Consider the following 20793-nt stretch of genomic DNA (forward strand, 5'->3'; position numbering starts at 1 on the left):
CGTTAATCAGTCACTTTGTAGCCTTTTTTAAGAGATGCGTCCAAACACCTAAACTATGCGGATCGGCCCCCTTTTACGGATAGAGAGGGAGGTCCCTCCCGCCGCCTGTGCGGGTCACCGATCGGCCATTTCGGTGTCGCCACGTCGGGGTGACGGTCACAGGAGGCGGGTCTCCGGAGGGGGCGGAGGCGGATGAGCCTCGACAGCAAAGCGACCGCATTAGACCCAGAAGGCGGCTTAAGAAGCGGGACGGCTGGCGGCCGGTGTGCGTAAGATCGGGGTTTCTCTCCTTGTGATTTCGCGCCTTGAATTGTGTATTTATATACTGAGATTGTGAACTGAATCAACGGCACATTGATCGGTTTGTGCCCCCGTACTGCCAGGCCGATCGCACAATGACATCAGCCATTGATGATAGCTAGTAGCGTGGATTCGAATTACAGTATGCCGGAGAGTTACATTGTTAAGGGTTAGTTTATTCCGTTGTGTATGTATGGTTTTCGCTTGTTTCCTTTTTGTAAGTCCGATTGAATTGCTTTGATTAAGCGGACTCGGGGTGCCGTTCCCCTGTACAGGCAAGCCCCGTGTCCCCCACGCCTCCGATGATCGATGTCCGGCGGTGCGGTTCGAGTCCGGGTTCAGACCGGGTCACCCTGCATCATGCATGTAATGACTACGTGGAATCAGATGTTGCTTGAAAGGTCCATTCAATGTTCGTATTCGAACAGCGGATCGTAACGTGTTATATTTTCTTGTTTTCATTGAAACTTGTGAAAGTATTTCTGTGCGATTTATTTATTTGTGTGGTTTTGTTCTTTGTACTGGGTGTGGCTGAAAGACTGGCCATTCCCATGCGCTTGTTGCACATATCTGATAAAACACATGAGTACTTGAAACTCTCTGGTTCCCGTCATCACGAATATCAAATAAAGATGATTAGTATTAGTTATTAGTAACAAATGTTGGGCGCTTCCACCTTTACCTTCATTATCTAATCGGAGGTGGACGATCTAATTAGCCAATTATAGTAACGTTTTTCGGATAGAGTCACCAATCTTACTTTAGCGGCCCCTGGGATCAGAGTTCGAGTCTCCGCCATAGCTCCATGTATGTGGAGTCCGTATATTCTCCCCATGTCCTCCTGGGCTGTTCTCCACTTTCCCCCCACAGTCCAAAAACATGCTGAGGTGAATTTGAGGTACCGAATTGCCCGTAGATGTGACTGTGTGTGAATGGTCCGGGCGCCTTGCACCTGTAGCGTCCAGGATAAGCCCCAGACCCGCCGAGACCCTTAATAGGACAAGTGGGTAGTTACTAATCTAGCCGCCGCGAGTCACCAGTATTCCAGATGTTGATTGCTCTGACATCTAGGCCAGAGGAAGCAGAAATCTTCGTCACTATTGATTACAATCCAGTCTTATATCTCTAGACTTATAATAAGAGCACATAGATATGAAAATTTGTGGATTTTAACAGAGAGAAGAAGAAATCAGGCCGTCATGGATATCCGGGGAATCGACCAGAAACTAGAAGCAGCAGGGCAGTCGCACCTCCTCCAGTTCTGGGATGATCTGAGCTCCGAGGAGCAGGCGGACTTGGCGCAGGACTTGGAGAGCATGGACTTCGCGGAGATCAACGGCTTCTTTGCGGCTGCCATGGTGTCGAGTCAGGCCAGCAACGAGAAGGTGGACAGCCGGATGGAGCCCGTGCCCAGAGACGTGCTGGGCAGCACGACCCGCGACCGAGACCAACTGCAGGCGTGGGAGGAAGAAGGTGAGCCGACTCTGAAGTCAGAATCTTTACTGGAACACGACCAAAGCCGAGGGAAAATTCTGTCAGCAGAGCTTGCTACAGTTAGAGACGGCATCACCACAGATTTCTAGCAATTAGAGCCCAACGTGCTTTTAGCTCAGCAACACCGTGAGGGTCATGGGTTCAAATCCCTCAGAAATTGTCACCCATCCTTCTACTGTAAGTTGCTTTGGATAAAAGCTTCGGATTGATGACTAAATGTAAATTCAAGATATGCAGCTGATAGGAGTGAATTGTTGTGATAAATACGGTAGTTTGGGCTTGTTCAGCAGCACAGCCGACATACATCTGTACATATAGCACAAAACATACATGATGTGCAGTTATAATGTGAAAGTTTGTCCAGTGGTAGGATGCTGCTTTTCAGTTGAGCAAATGCTTCTGTTTAAGCTAAGCTGTGCTGCTGAAAGGTTCCGTTTTCTAACTGCATGTCCCATTAAGTAAGACAGGTCTGCTTCTATTAATGCTGGGGTTATTTAATATGAATTATTCCATTATAACAGTGGATTGTTTGCCTCTAGTAGCGGCGACTGTGCCAACATACTTTGGAAGAATAGCTGAGATATAAATGGATTCCATACTGACAAAATAGTTTTTTGAGATTAATCAAGCTTCATGTGAAGTGTGCCGATGAGCTGGTTACTAGTGCTGTGTTTAGCAGTGGTTTTGGAATAATTTTTGTAATAAAATGCATTTGGATGTAGCTTTGCCTTGCATGACTCTAAAAGGTGCCAAACACAGGACTGTATATTTTTGTTTAGCCGATGTTTATTTTAGCAGAGACTTCTGTTCAACGTGGCATACAAATGAGGATCAGAAAGCAGGGGCAGACGCTCCCGGATGCATTTGGGGTTAAGTCCTTAAGCCACAAAGCCATGGGATTTGAACCGGCGACCTTCTGGTCATGGGTCGTAGCCCATGGAACCACACATCACCCCAAATAACCACCTGTGTCACGTTAATGTGTAAAGACATCCTGTTTCAAATTAACCCAAAAAAGGAAATGGAAATAAAAATCTCAGTACTTGGTGTTTTCTTGTTCTCTAAAAATGTTGCGGTCCGTCTACTTTGCCAGGATTTGGGTGTGTCACAGTGTGTGTGTTTACATTGCACACTCAGTAAAATACCATGCCGTAACAATGCATGGGGAATTGATTAACGTGCAGATTTGAAAGGGCGTGAAGCTGTGTGTCATAGCAACAGCCCTTTTTTGCCACACAAACATTGTAAATAACGTAGACAGCCGTCAAATATTTTATGGTTTACGATTTAGGTGTGGTAACTAGAATCTGCAATATAGTATTAAAAGACTTTTTTTGCTAGAACCTAAAGTTCAATGCATACAAGAGGCTTTATCACCCTCAAAGCCTTCTGATAGCTTTATTTAAGGGGCAAGGATGTCAGCATCTAAGTGGGGTGGAGTCGGGAATGGGATGAATTAAGAGGCCTTTTCATGGGCAAAAACTGACTTGTTGTTCTTGATTTATAAAACTGGGCAACAAGAAATGAATCGGTTGTTAGGAAATGAACGAGGGGCCCTCAAGGTATTGTTCTCTGTGTTGAGGGCGATGCAGTTACATTAGCCTCCCAGTGGGAGTAGGAGTGGGGGCCGCACGCATCTGTTTGTGCTTAGGTCTGACGTAAACGGGCTTCTCCGTGGTTCACACAAGCGTCGTCGAACCTGGATTCAGCAGCAACAACCAAAACAAATTTGCCAACTTCTATGGTGACGTCCCGGTTACGGGCTTAACCTCAAGAACAGTGACTCATTAACAATATAATACAAGCAGAAAGCTGTGTCTGAGTGTTAGTGCTTGGCTCTGATAAGGAGGGAGGAGGTGTGGATTACTGTGGTGATCGTCACTGATATCTGCTTTTATTTGTAAACTGATGAATATATGGCCTCAAGTATTGTGTGAATGGGATGCAATAAAAATAAAATGAAAGCTTCATAATCGTACTTTACTTAGATATCCTGATGCTTGAAAAATGCAAATATTAAGTAACTTCTTTGTACTCGTATTTACCGCCATTATCTAGACGCAGGTGGGCGACATTAAAAATTGCTGCAATTGCTTCTGCTGGGAAATAATTTTTTTTGTTGTTTTTTTTTCCATTTTCAGGTTTAGTTATTGAAAGTTTCCATGAGTGTTAAATCGCTTTCAGGCTTTCTGACTGCATCACACATCCGCAGTGTGAATCATTTGGCTCTTATCACCTTATTTCAGCCTCTCGATGTCGCCCCCCCCCCCCCACAGGACTCCTTCGTATTTCCCAGAACAAAGTGGCCGTTCTTCTGCTGGCTGGGGGTCAGGGGACCAGACTGGGGGTCCCGTATCCCAAAGGGATGTACGACGTTGGCCTTCCATCCCACAAGACTCTCTTCCAGATCCAAGCGGAGCGGATTCTGAGATTGCAACAGCTTGCAGAAAAGAAACACAAATGCAAGTGCTGTATACCGTGGTAAGTGTTGGGGGGGGGGGGCTGTTTTCCAGCTCCTGACAGGACTCCCCTGTTGTCCTGTTGAGCGAGGCTGTTAACTGGAATCTGTGTAATAAAATGTCCAAGCGGCTGGATAAATGAAGGTGAATGTGGGAAATTAATGAGCTTTTTCACTCCATGCTGGAGGTTACAGCCCAGTGTCTGCCAGAGCGAATGTTTATGATTGAATTGCACCGGACTAATTAGCTGTTTCTTCCCAGTCGCTAATGCGATGTGTGCCTTTCACAGAAAATTATTTCAGTTCTGAAGAGGGTGAAAGTAATTTAGGAAATGAGATTCATGAACTGAATAGAATCACCTGGGAAATCATTTAAGGGGGAGAAAAAACATTCTAGACAGGTTGCTGAGGAGGGGGAGAGGTGGTGACCTTGAGCATGTGAGTGTTTATTTGTGCAGGTCAGCCAGAAGAGACTGGGCACTTATTTCAGTTTCATAACGCAGTCACACTCAATAGGAACATTCCCATTCCGTCAAGGCCGTTTCAAACCAGACGGTGACGCGCTGCACTTTTGTTGTGTCACCAGAGAATTTACTGACTCCTACGTGACATTTAAGCTGACTTACTCGTTCCGTGAGGCCACACAGCTGAAGGGAAGCAGGAAGACCTTCTCGGGCGATGATAGGTGATACAGATGATAGTTGCTTGCTTGTGTGATTTCCCACAGAGCTTTTCTTGTCGTGCCAGTCGTACAGCCGTCCAGTGGGTTTGGAGGAGGTTACCCGTGCATGTGATTAAATCAGCATTGTGTACCGTCAAGGCGGACAGTCTGGTTTTTTCCCTGCTCACTTTGGCTGACTCATGTTAAATACACACAAAATCATCAGTACTTAAAATTATAAACTGCAATTTGTGGGGGTTCCGTGGTATTTGAACAGTTGGCACTGTAGCTCCACACCTTTAGGGTTGTGGGTTTGAATCCCGCCACTAGCTTGGTGTATATGGCAGGGTGTTTGAGCACTCCTGCTTCTGCTTCTGGGAAAGAAACTTGCGGTGAGGTGAATTGGTGACTTTTTTGTCCATTGTGTGTGTGTGTGTGTGTGTGTGTGTGTGTGTGTGTGTGTGTGTGTGTGTGTGTGTGTGTGCATGCTACATTAACCAGCAACAAGGAACTAAACAGAAATTATGGGATGTCCCACAGGTACATAATGACCAGTGGCAGAACCATGTCCTGCACCAAAGATTTCTTTTCCCGACACAATTACTTTGGCCTGAGGAAGGAAAACGTCATATTCTTCCAGCAAGGAATGCTGCCTGCCATGGACTACAATGGGAAAATCATCTTGGAGGGGAAAGGAAACGTTTCTATGGCACCAGGTAATGTTTCCACATTCCCTAGAACCCTAACAAGACAGGAATTGGGGAAATCGGAAGGAATCCCCGCGATGGACCGCCATTCCTAACGTGGCTTTTTCATCTCAGATGGGAATGGAGGTCTGTACCGTGCCCTGGGAACTAATAAGATTGTGGAGGACATGGAGAAGCGAGGGATGGCCTACGTCCACGTTTACTGCGTGGACAACATCCTGGTGAAGGTGGCAGATCCCACCTTCGTTGGCTTCTGCGTGCAGAAAGGAGCGGATTGTGGAGCCAAGGTCAGTCGCAGGCAGTTTAGAGAAGGGGGCCCAGCTGCAGTCCTGGGGGGCCGGAGCCCTGTGTAGCTTAGTTCTTCCCCTGTTCCACCATGAATGATTCAACTCAAGAGCTGTGTGGTAATTAGCACAAGAAGTTGAATCAGGTGTGTTAAATGTACAGGGCTCTGCCCCCCCAGAGTCGGGCACCCCTACTTTAGAGCATAAAATGCTTGCACTACTCCCAGTTTACTGCTAGGTGGTGCCACAACTTCAGAATTGCCTTATAGAACTATAAAGTTTAAGCAAGCCACGATCAGGCCCAGCGCCCCCTCCCTGTATAAGCAGGTTCAACCAACCGTGGATCAGAAACACAAAAAATGAAAATTCCAGAAATTTCCAAAAAGCGAAACTTGAATTTGCTGCGGGCCGAGCACTGCTGAATCCACACAGATTCACACGAACGTGAACTTCATATCGATATTCCCTAAGAAACACACTATGATACCTATTTCCATAATATTTATTTCATATTAGGTATTATGAGTACTATAGAGATGATTTAAAGTATGTGGGAGGATGTGCATAGATTATATGCATGTACTCTGTCGTTTTATATAAGGGACTTTTGTTAACCACGGGGGCTCCTGGAACCAGTCCGTCATTGATACCAAGGGACTTCTATCTGTACTCATGTCCATCTGCAATATTTACTGATTATAATTAACTTTGATGCCTTCTGTAGGCACATTTGTGGGCAAAAAAAAATTAAGCCGATTTCTCATCCATAACAACATACTCCATTAGAGACTCTATTTATCCAAGACAATGTGTAGTATAGACAGCAGGATCAGATAGTCCCTGGAACAACTAGGGGTCATGGATCTTGCTCAATGCTGAAATCGGCCTGTTGACCATGGGATTTGAACCAGCAACCTTCTGATCACTAGTCACAGTCGTAAAGCACTGAGCCTCACACTGTTTTCTGGTTGATATTATCGATTGGTTCTGCAGGATAATACATGTGCGCGATTTCATGTTCAACTCACTGTTGTAGCTCTGGGGATGTACCCTGTTTTTCCTGCCAATTGCTGGGTTAACGGGACGGTACAGTTGCTCAGTCGGTAGCATAGCACTCGTATGGAGTTTGCATGTTTTTCACATGTCAAACAGCTTTTCACCTGCTACTGCTCTGGTGTCTTACTGAAATTCAAAGATGGGTGGATGGATGTGCTTCATTGTACTGCTGATTGAATGGAATCCATGATTTAAATTCAGTCATCCTAGGTGATGGTCACATATCGTTAAATCAAATTGTTAAATAGGAATCATGTTAAATATAAAACTATTTTTAATAGCCTGTTCACATTTTACTCATTATACGGCTTATTCGTTTTCGTGAGATTTTGAGAGGGATGTCATTTAATGAAACGAAACACCACATGGCTTTTTTTCATGAACATTCTGTAGCTCATCCTGGCCAATCAGATGCAGCCTCTGGATTGGTCCTCAGTAAACCAGAACGTATATGACAGCCCCAGTCCTACGTAACTCGATCCCAGGGAGTGCATCATCAGAAGCCCACAGAGGGAGGGCTCCCGTGGTACGCCTGCTGGCACAGGCCATGGTGTTTGGGACGATAAGCTTCGGTTAGCGCTTGCCCTCTCATCCTCCGCCATCTGTGGTTTTCCATGTCGCTAGTTTGTCTTCTACAGAACGGCTCGTAGCTGCAGACCCTCGGCTGTTTACCACTCCGACGGTGGTTGTAGGTTTATTTATTTCCGCCAAACTTCCCTGCAATTGTCACAGTTTGAGCAAATTTCCTTTATCTGCCTACTTTTTTATTATAATTTTTTTTTTTCGTCTATTGATATTTTTTTCCCTCCACTGTAGCAGTTGCATTTATGGCCAGAAAATGCACTATAGAGAGTTTTATGCGTGCGTATGTAGGGGCATGGCACACAAAACCGCGGCCCTCTCCACGAAGATCAGAAGAGTTTAATTACTGCCGTACATCACTTTGCAGATTCTGTGGAGTGGGTGGGGGGTTAGGGGGGGTTAGGGGGGGACGTGAAGCTGGGGCCGCCCTGCCGTTGTAAATTATAAAGTACGCAGTTAATGTGGCCTCGCGCTCTGTAGCTCCGCCTCAGTGGAAAGCCGTCGTCAGAGGCTACGGCTATAATTTGCAGCGGACAAATGGATGGTGGTTTTTAATTTGATGCAGACTCTACGTGAAGAGCCTTTGCTTACCCAAGCTCACCCACACCCCCTGCTTATTTCACCATCCCTAGCAGGGTTATCGAATAATGCCAGGGCCGACCCAACCCTGTTCAGAGCCATAAGCAAAAATTGATTGACCTAGTTGCGATTGTAACACGTTGTTCAGATGGGGTGCCCCCTGGTGGCCGTTGGACCCTAAGCAGCCGCTTGGTTCGCGTACACCTTTAACGCCATACTATGCCATATCGTTGACAGGTGGTGGAAAAGACCAACCCCACAGAGGCGGTGGGAGTGGTGTGCAAGGTGGACGGACGCTTCCAGGTGGTGGAGTACAGCGAGATCACCCTGGCGACGGCGGAGAGGCGGGGCCCCGACGGCCGACTTGTGTTCAACGCGGGGAACGTAGCCAACCATTTTTTTACCCTGTCCTTCCTCAAAGACGTCGTCAAGTGGGTAGCAGTAAGGGTGATGTTAAGCTAGCGTTCGTTAATGGATTCATTCAGATGTGGCCTTGTTTCTCCCCTGGTTTGGCTTTCTGAGGTCTAAAATAGCTAGCACTGGGGGAAAAAACACTGTAAATGGGTCATGTGATGTTTTATGAGTTCTGCACGTTCAGGATCTAGCTGGCCTTCATGAAAAAAAATCGAAAATTTCATATGATGCACTGCAGTTCCGTAGGTCTAGACAGTGAGCTTCTTAAAGGCTCGAAACGCAAAGCTGTTTGGTTCTCACAGAAGAAGCGGGATAGTGCCGGAATGTTAAAGATGGCCTCCTCATCTGTCTCGTCTCTGCAGTGTCCATGAACCTCGGCTGCAGCACCACGTGGCGCGGAAGAAAATCCCACACGTGGACACACAAGGACAACTAATCACACCGGACAAACCCAATGGGATCAAAATGGAAAAATTTGTCTTTGACATCTTTCAGTTCGCCAAGTGAGTGCGGCGATTCTTTCCACCTCGGTTCTAACATATGGCCTCTGGTGGCCCCTTCTTCCTCTGTAGCCCGAGGAGAACCTTTATGACTGAGCGACGGGGATGCTGGATTCCCGGCTTTTTAGAGCACTATGCTATCTCTTGGCAACACCAGAGTCACCGGTGTGGCTTGGAGTGTGCGGGTTTGGTGAATTCTGTAGTTGCAATTTGTGCTGTTGCTGTTTTTGTTATGGGTAAAGAAGTGATTTGGGTGGCCGGATCTAGACAATGGCTCTAGATTCCAGGTCCGCTAAACACAAGTAGCTTGAAGTCGTTGGTGCCTCTGTGTCTGGAGTGCAACCACATTGGGGATAGAGAGGGTGGGTGTGATTGGGTCTTAGCACTCTCTGCTCATTCCATCGGCACTCTGTCATCTCGCCCCTATCAGGACCTTCGTGGTTTATGAGGTCTTGAGGGAGGATGAGTTCTCGCCCTTGAAAAATGCCGACAGCCAGGACGGGAAGGACAATCCCACCACGGCCCGGCACGCTCTCATGTCGCTGCACCACCGCTGGGTCCTGAATGCCGGAGGCCATTTCATCGACGAGAATGGTACCAGGGTGCCGGCCATTCCCAGGTGAGCCGTCTGCCTGCCCTGCCCCGCCCCTCTCGAGATCAGCCAATCGGCTTGCGCTATTAAACAGCTTGCAATCTCTGAATGGCTGGGTGACGACATGTGGGACATGTGGTTATGGGTCGTCAGGTGTGCAGTGGTGGGATCTCGTGTTCTAACTCCTCGGGGTATAGCTTAAAATCCACTGTGCTTTACAGTGACATGAAATCATTTAGTTTTGTTTTTATAGCTAGAATATTAGACAGCTTTGGGTGCCATTTTTACATCCAATTCATTTTCGGAACAGCATGTATACTGTTGAACATTCATATACAGCTTTAAATCATTTCATGCACCTTTTTCCACCTCTTCAGCTATGTATATATAAATGTCCGGTGCATTCAGTTGCATTTGTTCTAAAGTAATTTAGCTTGTAACATTTATCATACAACTTTACATGACAAGAAGCTAAATTGATATTTTTAAGACATTTATACATTATTAATATAAATATATCACTGGCAGATATTGTTCCCCCATACACCGTTTTGCTAGAGTTGCCCACTTTAAACGCTCACATCCATCATTCATCGATTTTACATGTTTTTCCACCATTATCTTTTGTTCCCATTGACCATATTTGTTCCTGTGTAACGTTTCTAGACATGGATCCGCGGGAGGCGTCGGGCCCAATGTGAAGCTAAAGTAAATATTTTCGGTGTCGCATTACATGCATGGTGACGGGGCCTGCGCTAGTGGCTAGTGGCTAGCTGTCACAGAACCTGGTTGATGCATTGAAACCTGAGACTAATGTGCTGATTTGTATCTGTCCACCACAGATATGGATCATATATGTACAGCTGTGTGCACGCATACGTATATGAGGAATAACTGTTTAAATGGCTGGTTTTCAATCTTAGCTACTAATCAATTGAATGTGATGCACGACAATGACGCATGTTGCCCCCTGTGGCTGTTCTGGAGTAGAATCAGGGTCACTTTGAACCTACTGAGTATGACATCATTTTCTTCTCTTACATCTGGGTTTTAAACTATTAGAATGTATTTTTTTTTTTATTGCTGTCATGAATCTTTGGGATAAGCTTTTCTTATTAATTAAATTTTTTAAATCATAAACAGAAAGACTTTGAAGATTTGTGATATATTTTTTTGATTAATCCTCCTTTTATTTTTTGTTTTTTTTTCCTCTAAAATTAGTCTTGAAAAGTTTGCACCCAGGATTTTTAAAACTGTACACATGTATCTCTGCTCTAACACAATCTTTTAATCTCATGATCTGTATTGTTCGATGGATTTTTTTCCCCCTTCTCTGAAATAGTTTTACCAGTTTTTTTTGTACTCCAGAAAACCTGGAACTTGTTAATGTTTGTTCATCCTGCTTTGGTTATAGCTTGAAGGACGGAACAGATCTACCAATCAAGTGTGAGATCTCACCACTGGTCTCCTATACAGGAGAGGTAAGCAGGGAACAGAGGTGGGTATATAATGGAGACACAGAATGACCAGGCATTTGTTTACCAGAGCAATAAACCAGAATTCAACCAGGATGATTTTTTTTCCATAGAAAAAGACAATTGTATTTTATAAATATTAGTTACTAGCTTATCACGGTCATGCATTTTCAATTCAGAATAAAATTCAGCATATACTGTAAAGCAAATATACATATTTTATATTGGAAAACGTAAACATTCACTGCAGTCATGGAGTAAATCTTTTCTAATGCAGAAATCGCTTTCTTGGTTTCAGGGGCTCGAGAGCATCCTAAAGGGCCGTGAGCTCCACCCCACCCTGGTCGTCGACGAGAGCGGCATCCACGAGCTCGTGAAGAATGGCGTGTGATTGGTTGTCTTCCTTCCCACCCTCGTCATGTCAGAGAATGTCGACATTGTGCAATAAACCAAAGGAAGGAAGCTAGTGGAAGAGAGAAAAAAAATCTACTTATTTATTTTAATATGACCTTTTCTATCATTGTAGTGTCTGTGGAATTAGCTATGCACTCATCTATGACAGTAATTTATACACGGAACGCGCTGTACATGTGTTCTGTGTTTTTGCAAATTAAAATTCCATTTGTAGACCTATTTAAGGTGCAAATGATGGGTTTTATACTGTCAGCACAAATCTAGGTTGTTTTTACGGCTGCTATTTCCATAGGTTTAAAGGAGGAATGTCAAAACATCGAATAAACAGGCCGGGTTCTTGGTGAACATGTTGGCGTGGTTTTCGTGTTAGAGGTCCAGGGCTCTGCTGAGTATGGATGGATTTCAGATACAGCCGAGTCTGCGATAGTCATTCAGGAAATGCAGGAAGCGCGAGCTGCTGCTCCATCTTTCGCTCTCTAACATGTTCAGGCCGCTGTCACTGCTGGTGTGTAAAAGTTACCGCTCAGCCTCGGCCTAATCCCACGGCGCAGAGCATAATGGCAGCTTTGAACGGCTTAAACATGTTAAATTCATTAGTGTCATGCAGGTGTGTTAGACCTGCTCGTAAATATTCTGTGCTTGTGCACATCCATTAAAGAGTCATTTGGAGGAAGGTTGTACATATTCTCCAAATTGTTCTTTGGATCTTGAAGTGAAATTCACTTAAATGTATAGATGTTTCCGACTTCTGTACCAAAGTTTGATTTGAAGCTGTACTGTTCTTACATTTTATTTTTTACCTTCTTTGAAAAAAAATGTGATCATATAAAAATGGTAGTACCCTTAAATGCATGATGTGACGTTCCTTCTACCATTTTTTTAGATAGCACTTATTGAAGGATTAAAATGAAAACATGCCGTTATGCCGGTATATTCATACGGTTTCTGGAGTCCTGTGCTTAAGTCCCTGTTTGTGGAAATGTGTGGCTGTCATTATCCCCGATAAGAAAGGCAACAATGAAAGCAAATAGTCCCATTTTTGGTTTAACTAATCAGTCACCACAACTTGACTGAGTTATCTGTAGGATTTCGGGAGGTTTTCACCAAACCCACACTAACTGGCTGTTATCTGCACGCTCCTCCATGAGGGAATTATGGGGTCTTATCAATTAGCTTTGTTCTTTCACTCGTAACGGTCGTTCAGACTGTACCTGAAAACAGCCCATGCCACTTAATAACGTCTCGCACATATAACTTGTTTTTTTTTCCCCCAAATAAGCAAAAGTATGTAAAAATAGACGTCCTCAGCGCTACACTGCCTAGTGCACGGCATGCGATAGTCGCTGTGGGGAAGTGCCCTACCATACTGCAGTGTGACCATCCCAGCTTTATACCCATCCCCCTGCCCCATTCTCACGTAAGTCAGTGCGATTACACTCCCCACTTTGACATACGACCTGTCTGTCGGGAAGGAGTGCAGTTGTAAGTGTGGACAGTCTGTATGGGTAAAGTTACCCTGCTCTCTGACTGACATCTGTGGATATCACAGGTCATGCCCTCGTTCGCTTTAGGAAATTCAGAGTTTTATAAAATATTAAGCAGTTGCAATGTTTTGTGAAAAGATTGGGCCCTGTTCAAGCACCTAATGGTGGTGTGTATATTCTGCCAGGATTTGAACCCACAACCTTCTGGACAAAGATCCCTAACCCTAATCTGAGCTTCACAGTGTCCCCAAGTAATAACCAAAAGTACAGTATATATGACGTTTAATATAAATTACCTCATATACTCATGTAATGTTCTGGGTTTATACATGTTTTGTAATTTGTCTCACCATGAACATGAACAATAAAAGCATCACCATTAAACAATACGATGACATATATACTGTACATGGAGACATTCAGAAAAACCACATATATTTTGCCTTATTGCTTATATGCAAGGAGTGGCTCAGTTCTTATCAATGTTTCCTCCTACCTCTTAGATCACGGCTGACGTTTCTGCCCCAACTTCACATGTGTGGACTTTGCATGATCTCCCTCTGTTGTTCTGACATTTCCTCCAGGTTCACCAAGTTCCTCTCATGGTCCAAAGACACGCCAAAGTGACTGGATTTTCCAAATTGCCCATCGGTATGAATTTGTCTGTAAATTGAAATTGTAAATTAGTCCCCATTAGGGTTTGGTTCCCTGCCCTGGGTTATTCCCTGCCCCCCCGTGGATTCCCCATGGTAGACTTTGCAGTGCCCCCCTGCCATGACAGAGCAGGTATGGAAATGGATGGAGGGATGGATGTATATCTGCATTGTGTATTTCTGTATGTGTTTCTGTCATTTTGCTGAATTTAAAGTTCGGAGGGGAGGAAACTGCACACCCTCTCGTCTGTGAGAGACTGGATGAAGAATTGAGAAATGTGAACGTTCTTCCAGCAAGACCTCAGCGGCACAGAGTACAGGTCAGAAAAAACTGGCCTTGAACCCATGGGATCTCTGCGTTAGTGCTTTCATGGACAGACTTTCTTCGCTGTTTCCAGCGGGACCTGATGGGCATAGTTTCCAAAATAATTTACATTCTGCCGTTGCTATGAGAAAATAACAAAGCGAAGTATCATATGAGCGACGGCCTGGGTTTCATTAGCTTCAGTGTTCGGTGTGAAGCGCGGTAAATGTCAATTGCTTAAATATCCAGTAATGGAAACGTTTCGATTATTTTAACTTTTTTTTTCCCCCCAAAATATTCACTGGTATACAGTATATAAAAGAATTCAGTTCTTTAGGCAGAGTACTGACTGAAAAAATAATTTAAAAATTATTTTGTATATTTGACGTCTTGTATAGTGTTTTGCACTTCTGCATCATCCATCCATCCTCTAACTGCTTATCCTGATCAATTTCACAGGGGGCCTGGAACCTATCCCAGGCAGGACAGGGCACATGGCGGGGTGACACATAGGCTACAATTGCACTATTTGCGTGTGATTAGACGGCGACAGGGAACCAGGTAATTTAGAGGAAACCCAATTAACACGGATAGAACATGCAAAATGCAAGCAGAGGAGGTGGGATTTGATTGGCCCTACCCAAAGGTGTGAGGAAACAGTGCTAGGAATTGCATAACTCCAATTATTATTATTTTATTAAATCAACAACAACAATAATAATTGAGTACAACAGAGGTTTGCCATGATTGGTCGAGCAGCCGGTTTCTTAATGAGAACCTTATGCTGGCCATGCGGAATTCTGGGATTTCGGAGGCTTCCCAAGAATGTGCAGAATGTGGAGTTTTTCAGTGGGACTCTTACATCAGCTCCGGACGGAGAGAGAGGCGCCTGGGACTGCGAGACCTACCGCTCGCTGTCACTGACAGCCTGCATTACGTACGGGCTTCCCTGGACAAATGGTTTGATTGAGGAAACGCTGAAAAAAAGTAAGCATTTCTCTTCTATAAGTATAATATCGTTTACTAAAACAGGCAGACCGTTCTTTGAGAAAATCATATATGATGTTATGTGCAATTACTGTTAAACTCAGGGGGGTTTTTCTGCGATTCTTACTTAACGTTAATTCCCTAATAAAATGCTTTTAACGTCTGTTTTCTGCGTATTTCGGACGTGCGTTTTCTGGAATGCTCTTTATTACTAGTTTTGCCACCTTCTATTGTTTGCATGGCGGCCGAAAATAGAGGATATCGGATTCCAGGTAAAGTTTGTAGTAGCTGGATCGGCACAGTGGAAACATTCAGCGAAATCATGCATTCGCTACAAACGATTGATATCCTCTTGGTAACTAAATTTTGCGCAATTTTGGAAACAAATTATGTTGAAATACCTGGTCTTGAATATCGTGCATTCAGTCTAAAAGCTTGGTGGCAGTATTTATGCGGTAAGAAGTTGAAGTAGAGTATTTTTCATATGTATGCGGTGCCTAAGTAGAGTTCCTGAAAGTAAATGCTAAGCAACTGTAGCAGTTTTTAAAAGTACGCTTTTGTTTTTAAAACGTATGTTAATTTGTTGCTTTCGGCCTTTTGTGGCAATAATTTATTTTATAGTCCTTTCCACGGAAAAGAGTTAGCTGTTAGACTAAGGGTCGTAAATCCTAAATTAAATAAAATATGATCAGTTGTGTATAAAAATTTGGGGGGGAAAAAATAAAACATTTACCTACAGTCATTACATACGTCAGGGCGAACCTTTTGCTTTTTATTTATTAAATTGAGGGAAAGCAACCTTAAGGACTTTGTGATCCACGTAATACATTGAATAAATGGCATTTACACACATATGGTCACACTTTCAAAGGGGATCTTGGGATCTTCCCTTTTCATAATTAAACGCTTATGTTAGCAGTTAGGACCCTCACAAGGTCCAGACAAGGGAATAGTGCATTCATGTGATATCAAACCGGAGCAGAACGACTAGATGCAAATAATTCCCTACCGCACATTCCCACCGTATTGTCTATCCTGTGATAAATGTTGCATTTAGGGGTTGGTAGGAAAGTCATTCTGTTTCACTGGTCTAATAGGCCTTAATTTGCTGTACTTGACTCTAATGTTTAGGGGTTTGATGTGGGTCTTTTCATGCAAGAGGTTTTTCAGGATGTTATTCATGAGACAAAATATTAAAGTGCTTCATATAGCAACGATTCGGGTTGGCAGCAAAGCCCGAACCTAAACGGAAGCCTGGGAGCGACTGTTCTCACTCTTTCCCATTCGTTTCAATTAATTTCCAATTTTTTTAAATGAGATTTTTGATCTTCGTGGTGTCTGCTTAGCATCACCAAAATTTCTTAAAATGTGAGCAAGTTGCAGATTAATTAAAATCCATTTTTCAGTACTTGTACCATGTTTTGAAGTGACCAAAATATTTTAGTCCTACAGCTTGGACACCCCCATTGACATTTGTGAACCATTTTACTGTAGGTCTGTGCTTTGAATGGTCCTGGGGGGGGGGGGGGGGGGTGCTGGAACCTAATAACGGTTTCTCTCTCTCGTTACATGGATGTGTTGCCCCATGGACAAACCACATATTTCTGTGCTCCAGGGAATCTGTTATCTTGTGGTTTTTAACTTCAGCAATGAAAGATGCTTTTGTTTAAAAACAAAGATGGGACAGAGAGAATTTCCTCATGAAATGGTCTCTCGTAGCACGCCTGAAGCTGACTTCTGTTCTTTGACCCTTATACTAACCGATTTCTGTGTCATTAATGCTCTGTTATACAGTGGCTCTGTAACATGGTAATAGTTTCACATTAGTTCATTTTACAGCCTGTTGTGAATTGCTGAGTCTGGTGACTGCCTCTAACTCTGTTACTTAAGTAGTAAATTAAAGATACATGGTTAATTGTGAACATAACATCATCTTTTTAAACAGCTGCTCTTCCTCTGTGTTTGTGGAGAAAAGTTACTATCTTGTGTTAAATATCCCCATTGGTTGTTGTATATTGCATTAAAAAATGACTTGTGCTGTATTCCAATGAACAGGAAACCTCATCCTTAGCACAGCCTGACTCTAACTGCCTGTATAATTTCCTGTATACCAGTTTTAGTCGTCGTCAACCCATTTTTTTTCATGAACCACTTTTTCTGCTTTGATCTTTAAGGCCGCTCACTCCTTTCTAAAATCATGATGTCAGAGTTTGTTTCTTCTGGCAGATTGTATAATTTGTGTTTTCACTCTCTGGATGTTCTGATATCGATTTCCAAAAGGTAATTCTGAGCCATAATATCCATAAAACTGCAAGCAAGTATCGCGAAGCCAAGTTCACATGTATTTCTTTTGCCGGTGCTTTTGTCCAAAGCGGCATAGAATTGAACACGCAGGGGGAGACGGGCCTGGCTGGCCGCAGGATTTAAACTGGGGGGGGGGGGAAATAACGCTTTTGATGGTTTTGATGTTTTGTCTGATCTGGTAGGGACTGGCACCAGCAATGGTGTTGAAACTATTTTCAGAAGTAACTGCATATAAAAATTGGCTACTGTTTATTTAATAATATAACCTGTTTGATAACTAGAAGCAGCTGTGATCACTTTCCCATTAATTTCCAGTCTGTTAAAAATCCGATTTTTGATCTTTGTAGCGTTTCTTTTAGCATCTGTGGTCAAGGAACCGGGATTTACTAAAATGTGATCAAGTTGCCGATTTTTTTATTGGTTGGCGAACATGTGTAATTGGTGACATCAGACAACTGCGTGTGTGAATTTAATATTAAAGACTTAATACAAGAGTGTAAATCATGAGCCGAGATGTTTTAAATCACGGTGTGTTGCTGTATAACAAGGGGTATGTAAGTTTGTATGGAACAGTAGTATGCAGAGCTGTTTAGTGTTCGGTCATTCCAATCTGTGCCAGGAATCCGAAGGTTGTTGGTTTGCATGCCAGGAGTGATTCTGCTCTGTTGGGCATTTGAGCGAGACCCTTAACCTGTGACTGCTTTGTCCTGGTGTGACGTTAATCTACATCCAGCCCTGCAAGCAGGTCCTCCAACGTCCAGGGAAAATTTGGGGGCTGGTGGCAGGATTGGCTCTCCAGCCACTGGGAAAAAAACTCACACTGTTCTATTCCATCCGAATAAGTGTGGTGCTGAGGTATCATACGTCTGTAGGTGGGTTCTCATCCCTGAGGATATTCGTCATGCGGTGGGAGCGGCAACGCACTGTATCAGGGAATGCCCCATACCTCCTGTTATACGCACGTTTATATACTCACCCCAAGGTATCTAAAGTGTCGGTATTCTGAAATGTGAGCAATATTTAGTAGCAATGTCACGTTAATTTAATGCAAAAATTGCAGTGCTACATTACAATATGGCTGTTTGTACCATCGTCTTTAAAAATAACCTCCAGAGCTTCAACGCCCTTTGTAACAAACACTAATCCATTTTTAACACCTCAGCCTTTCTGCCACTTCCCTTGTTTATTCATAGTGTGCCTCGTGTCGTCGGCAGTACAAGTCTCACATTGTCAGTGGATGTTATGGTGAAATTCACCTGTGAATGGCTTGACCGCTATGTGGCCCCCGCCCTATTTTGAGCAATTTCTCGAGTCCCGTTCATGACCCGCTGACCGCAGAAACCCGGAGAATGTTCCCTGTTTTTTTTTTCCACGAGGTTAAAGTCGTTGCAAGTATGTGTTGCAGGTATTTGCTGTCAAGGTCTTTTAACATGAGTTTGCTTACTGTTGCTTTTAAAATTATGTTGTTAGTTTTAATATGTCGATTTTAAAATCAGGAACAGGCCTGATTAATGGTAATTGTTGCAGGATTCTTGAAGTGGTACTGGGTGGTAACATTTCACTCGACGAGGCACAAATACTTAGTCATAACTCACTACTGAAAAACAAATTATGAACAAATCATGAACAAATATAGTTGCTACTTGATGAAAAGATGTTATTCAATACTGGTTCCTTCAGTAGTTCACAGAATTAACAGATATAGTAACTGCTTGAGATAAAATATGCATCACAATTCATAGAATGATGAATTAACATGAGATCAGTATGTAAGTAAGATTTCATTTTTGGTTATTTAATACATGAGTGTAGTATTGTCAAGTGTTACACGCTGCATTATTAGTTGGTTCATTTTCCTTTATCAGTTTTAACAGGATTGTTAACTAGTAGCTAGTTGACAGCCCTTTATGCTGGGGAGGCAATTGGTTATGGTTGTTTTTATCAGCCTGAAGTCAACAGCCCAAAAAAAATTGTTCTCTAGCTAAACCTTATCGCCCCCATTATCACGTCAAATGGTTTCGGCGAAGGAAATCAAAACATGCATAAAATGAGATTGGTCAGATCAGTATTCGCCTCCCATCCCGCTCTGTGACAGGTCTGTGTATCTCGGGGGGGGGTGTCTGACGTTTTGTGCACCTGACGCTCGTAGCGATGAGTACTCACAGAAGAGCTTGGTGGCACGGCTTCTGTTTTTAGCCCAGAATTCCCCTCCCTCCCAAAATGATTACCGCCTAACCATCGTGAACAATCCCACATGGAACATTCCGGTACATAATTCTCAGATGCCACCTTGGTCTATGTTTTAATGGATTAAACCCTGGAACAGCAGAGCAGTGTCTCTGGTCTAGGGGTAACAGTTAATCCCATAGCTTTACTTTCTACTATTCTGCTACTTTCTGTTATTTTTAAACAGTCCGAGGACTCAGGAGAGGTGGGGGTGCAGGTTCAGGCACCGGGAAGGAAGAAGGGAGGCTACGTGTTGCTGAGAGGGATCCGTGTTGTCAAACTGAGACGAGGCACAGCTAACGCTTACGTAAGGTGTAAGAATGAATAAACACAAACTGTTTTGTTTTGTGTCATGCGGGGATGTGGAAATTTTCTGTTCACACATGGCTCCTGATTCTCAGGGCCGGGTTATAGTTAACAGAGCAGTTTTCAGTGATGGTAGTGAGTAAATGGGGGGGGCTTTTCTGTGCCTCACGGCAGGTCTGCTGTATAGTACAGTATGATATTTAACAGATTCACATTGCAGTGTACATATTTCTGTAATAAGCGCTGTTGAGTTTAGGTTTTAATATCCTGTGTGAATATTAACGCGTAACTTTTTGACAAAATGACAGACTCATGTCGACAGTTCAGAATTAAAGTTGTCAGGAAACTGCATGATTCTTTACATTTGCTTGGTTTCTCAGTCTGTTCCTTTAAAAAAATAAAAAAATAAATGTGCGAATCTGTGTATTAGGATAATAAGTTGCAGTGGTTCCCAGTCCAGTCCTTGGGGATCCACAAACTGTCTTACTGGGAGCTCAGAGGGAACAAAACTGCGGACCGGCTGTTGGTCTCTGAGGACTGAACTGGGAAACGCTGATCTCCTGTCTTACGTCTATACTTTTGAATTGGGGAGCATATATTTAGTGTTTTAATTTGAGGGAGGCATTCTGCGTTTAGGCCGGCGTTGTCTTAGTCAGACATGATTTAAATACGTTTTGCTTTATGGAGGGAAACAGATGCGTTTCTTAGCTAGGTCTGTTTCAGTGAAGATTCCCTCCTCACAGGTGAATCGACGCAACTCTCTGGCAGGAGCTGGGCCTGCACATTCTTTTTTCATTACTTTTTATGTTTTATTTCCTTCTAGTTCATGCTGTCGCCCCGAACAATGTGTTTATTGCGATGCGTTTAATAGGAGTGGTGTTTATCTGTGTAAGCTGAGTCCAGAGCTAACACCACATTAATGCCAACCTCATCAACAAAAATGCTTTGTGTCCAGTTAGAAATGTCCACTTTCATGATGTTCATATATTTCCCAATTAAACATACTAATCCAC

The 20793-nt window shown here is 43.5% G+C and overlaps 2 protein-coding genes across 7 annotated transcripts in view; both read left to right on the plus strand.

The window, feature by feature from the left end:
* The first annotated feature begins 122 nt into the window (after positions 1-122).
* Positions 123-12460, plus strand: uap1 (UDP-N-acetylglucosamine pyrophosphorylase 1). 4 transcript variants are annotated; one of them, XM_048976996.1, is made up of 11 exons: positions 123-265; positions 1477-1773; positions 4071-4275; positions 5454-5629; positions 5735-5907; positions 8359-8552; positions 8898-9038; positions 9466-9654; positions 10294-10335; positions 11042-11108; positions 11401-12460. In XM_048976996.1, the coding sequence occupies exons 2-11, from the start codon at positions 1500-1502 to the stop codon at positions 11491-11493; spliced, it is 1554 nt and encodes a 517-aa protein (XP_048832953.1). In that variant the 5' UTR covers positions 123-265; positions 1477-1499; the 3' UTR covers positions 11494-12460. The 4 variants fall into 4 exon arrangements, with proteins under 4 accessions (XP_048832953.1, XP_048832954.1, XP_048832951.1 ...); XM_048976997.1 differs by having other exon boundaries at positions 164-269; XM_048976994.1 differs by lacking the exon at positions 123-265 and adding an exon at positions 276-469.
* Positions 12461-14749: 2289 nt separating this feature from the next.
* The window catches only part of LOC125708405 (discoidin domain-containing receptor 2-like), a 34120-nt gene continuing 28076 nt past the window's right edge, over positions 14750-20793 (plus strand). The window contains exons 1-2 of one of the 3 annotated variants that reach the window (XM_048975890.1): positions 14750-14944; positions 19662-19781. The gene's annotated coding sequence lies outside the window, so the exon portion shown is untranslated. The remainder of the gene's footprint in view (positions 14945-19661; positions 19782-20793) is intronic. The other 2 variants (XM_048975889.1, XM_048975888.1) reach the window with 2 other exon arrangements.

Source organism: Brienomyrus brachyistius, chromosome 15, assembly GCF_023856365.1.
Source record: "Brienomyrus brachyistius isolate T26 chromosome 15, BBRACH_0.4, whole genome shotgun sequence".
NCBI lineage: Eukaryota > Metazoa > Chordata > Actinopteri > Osteoglossiformes > Mormyridae > Brienomyrus > Brienomyrus brachyistius.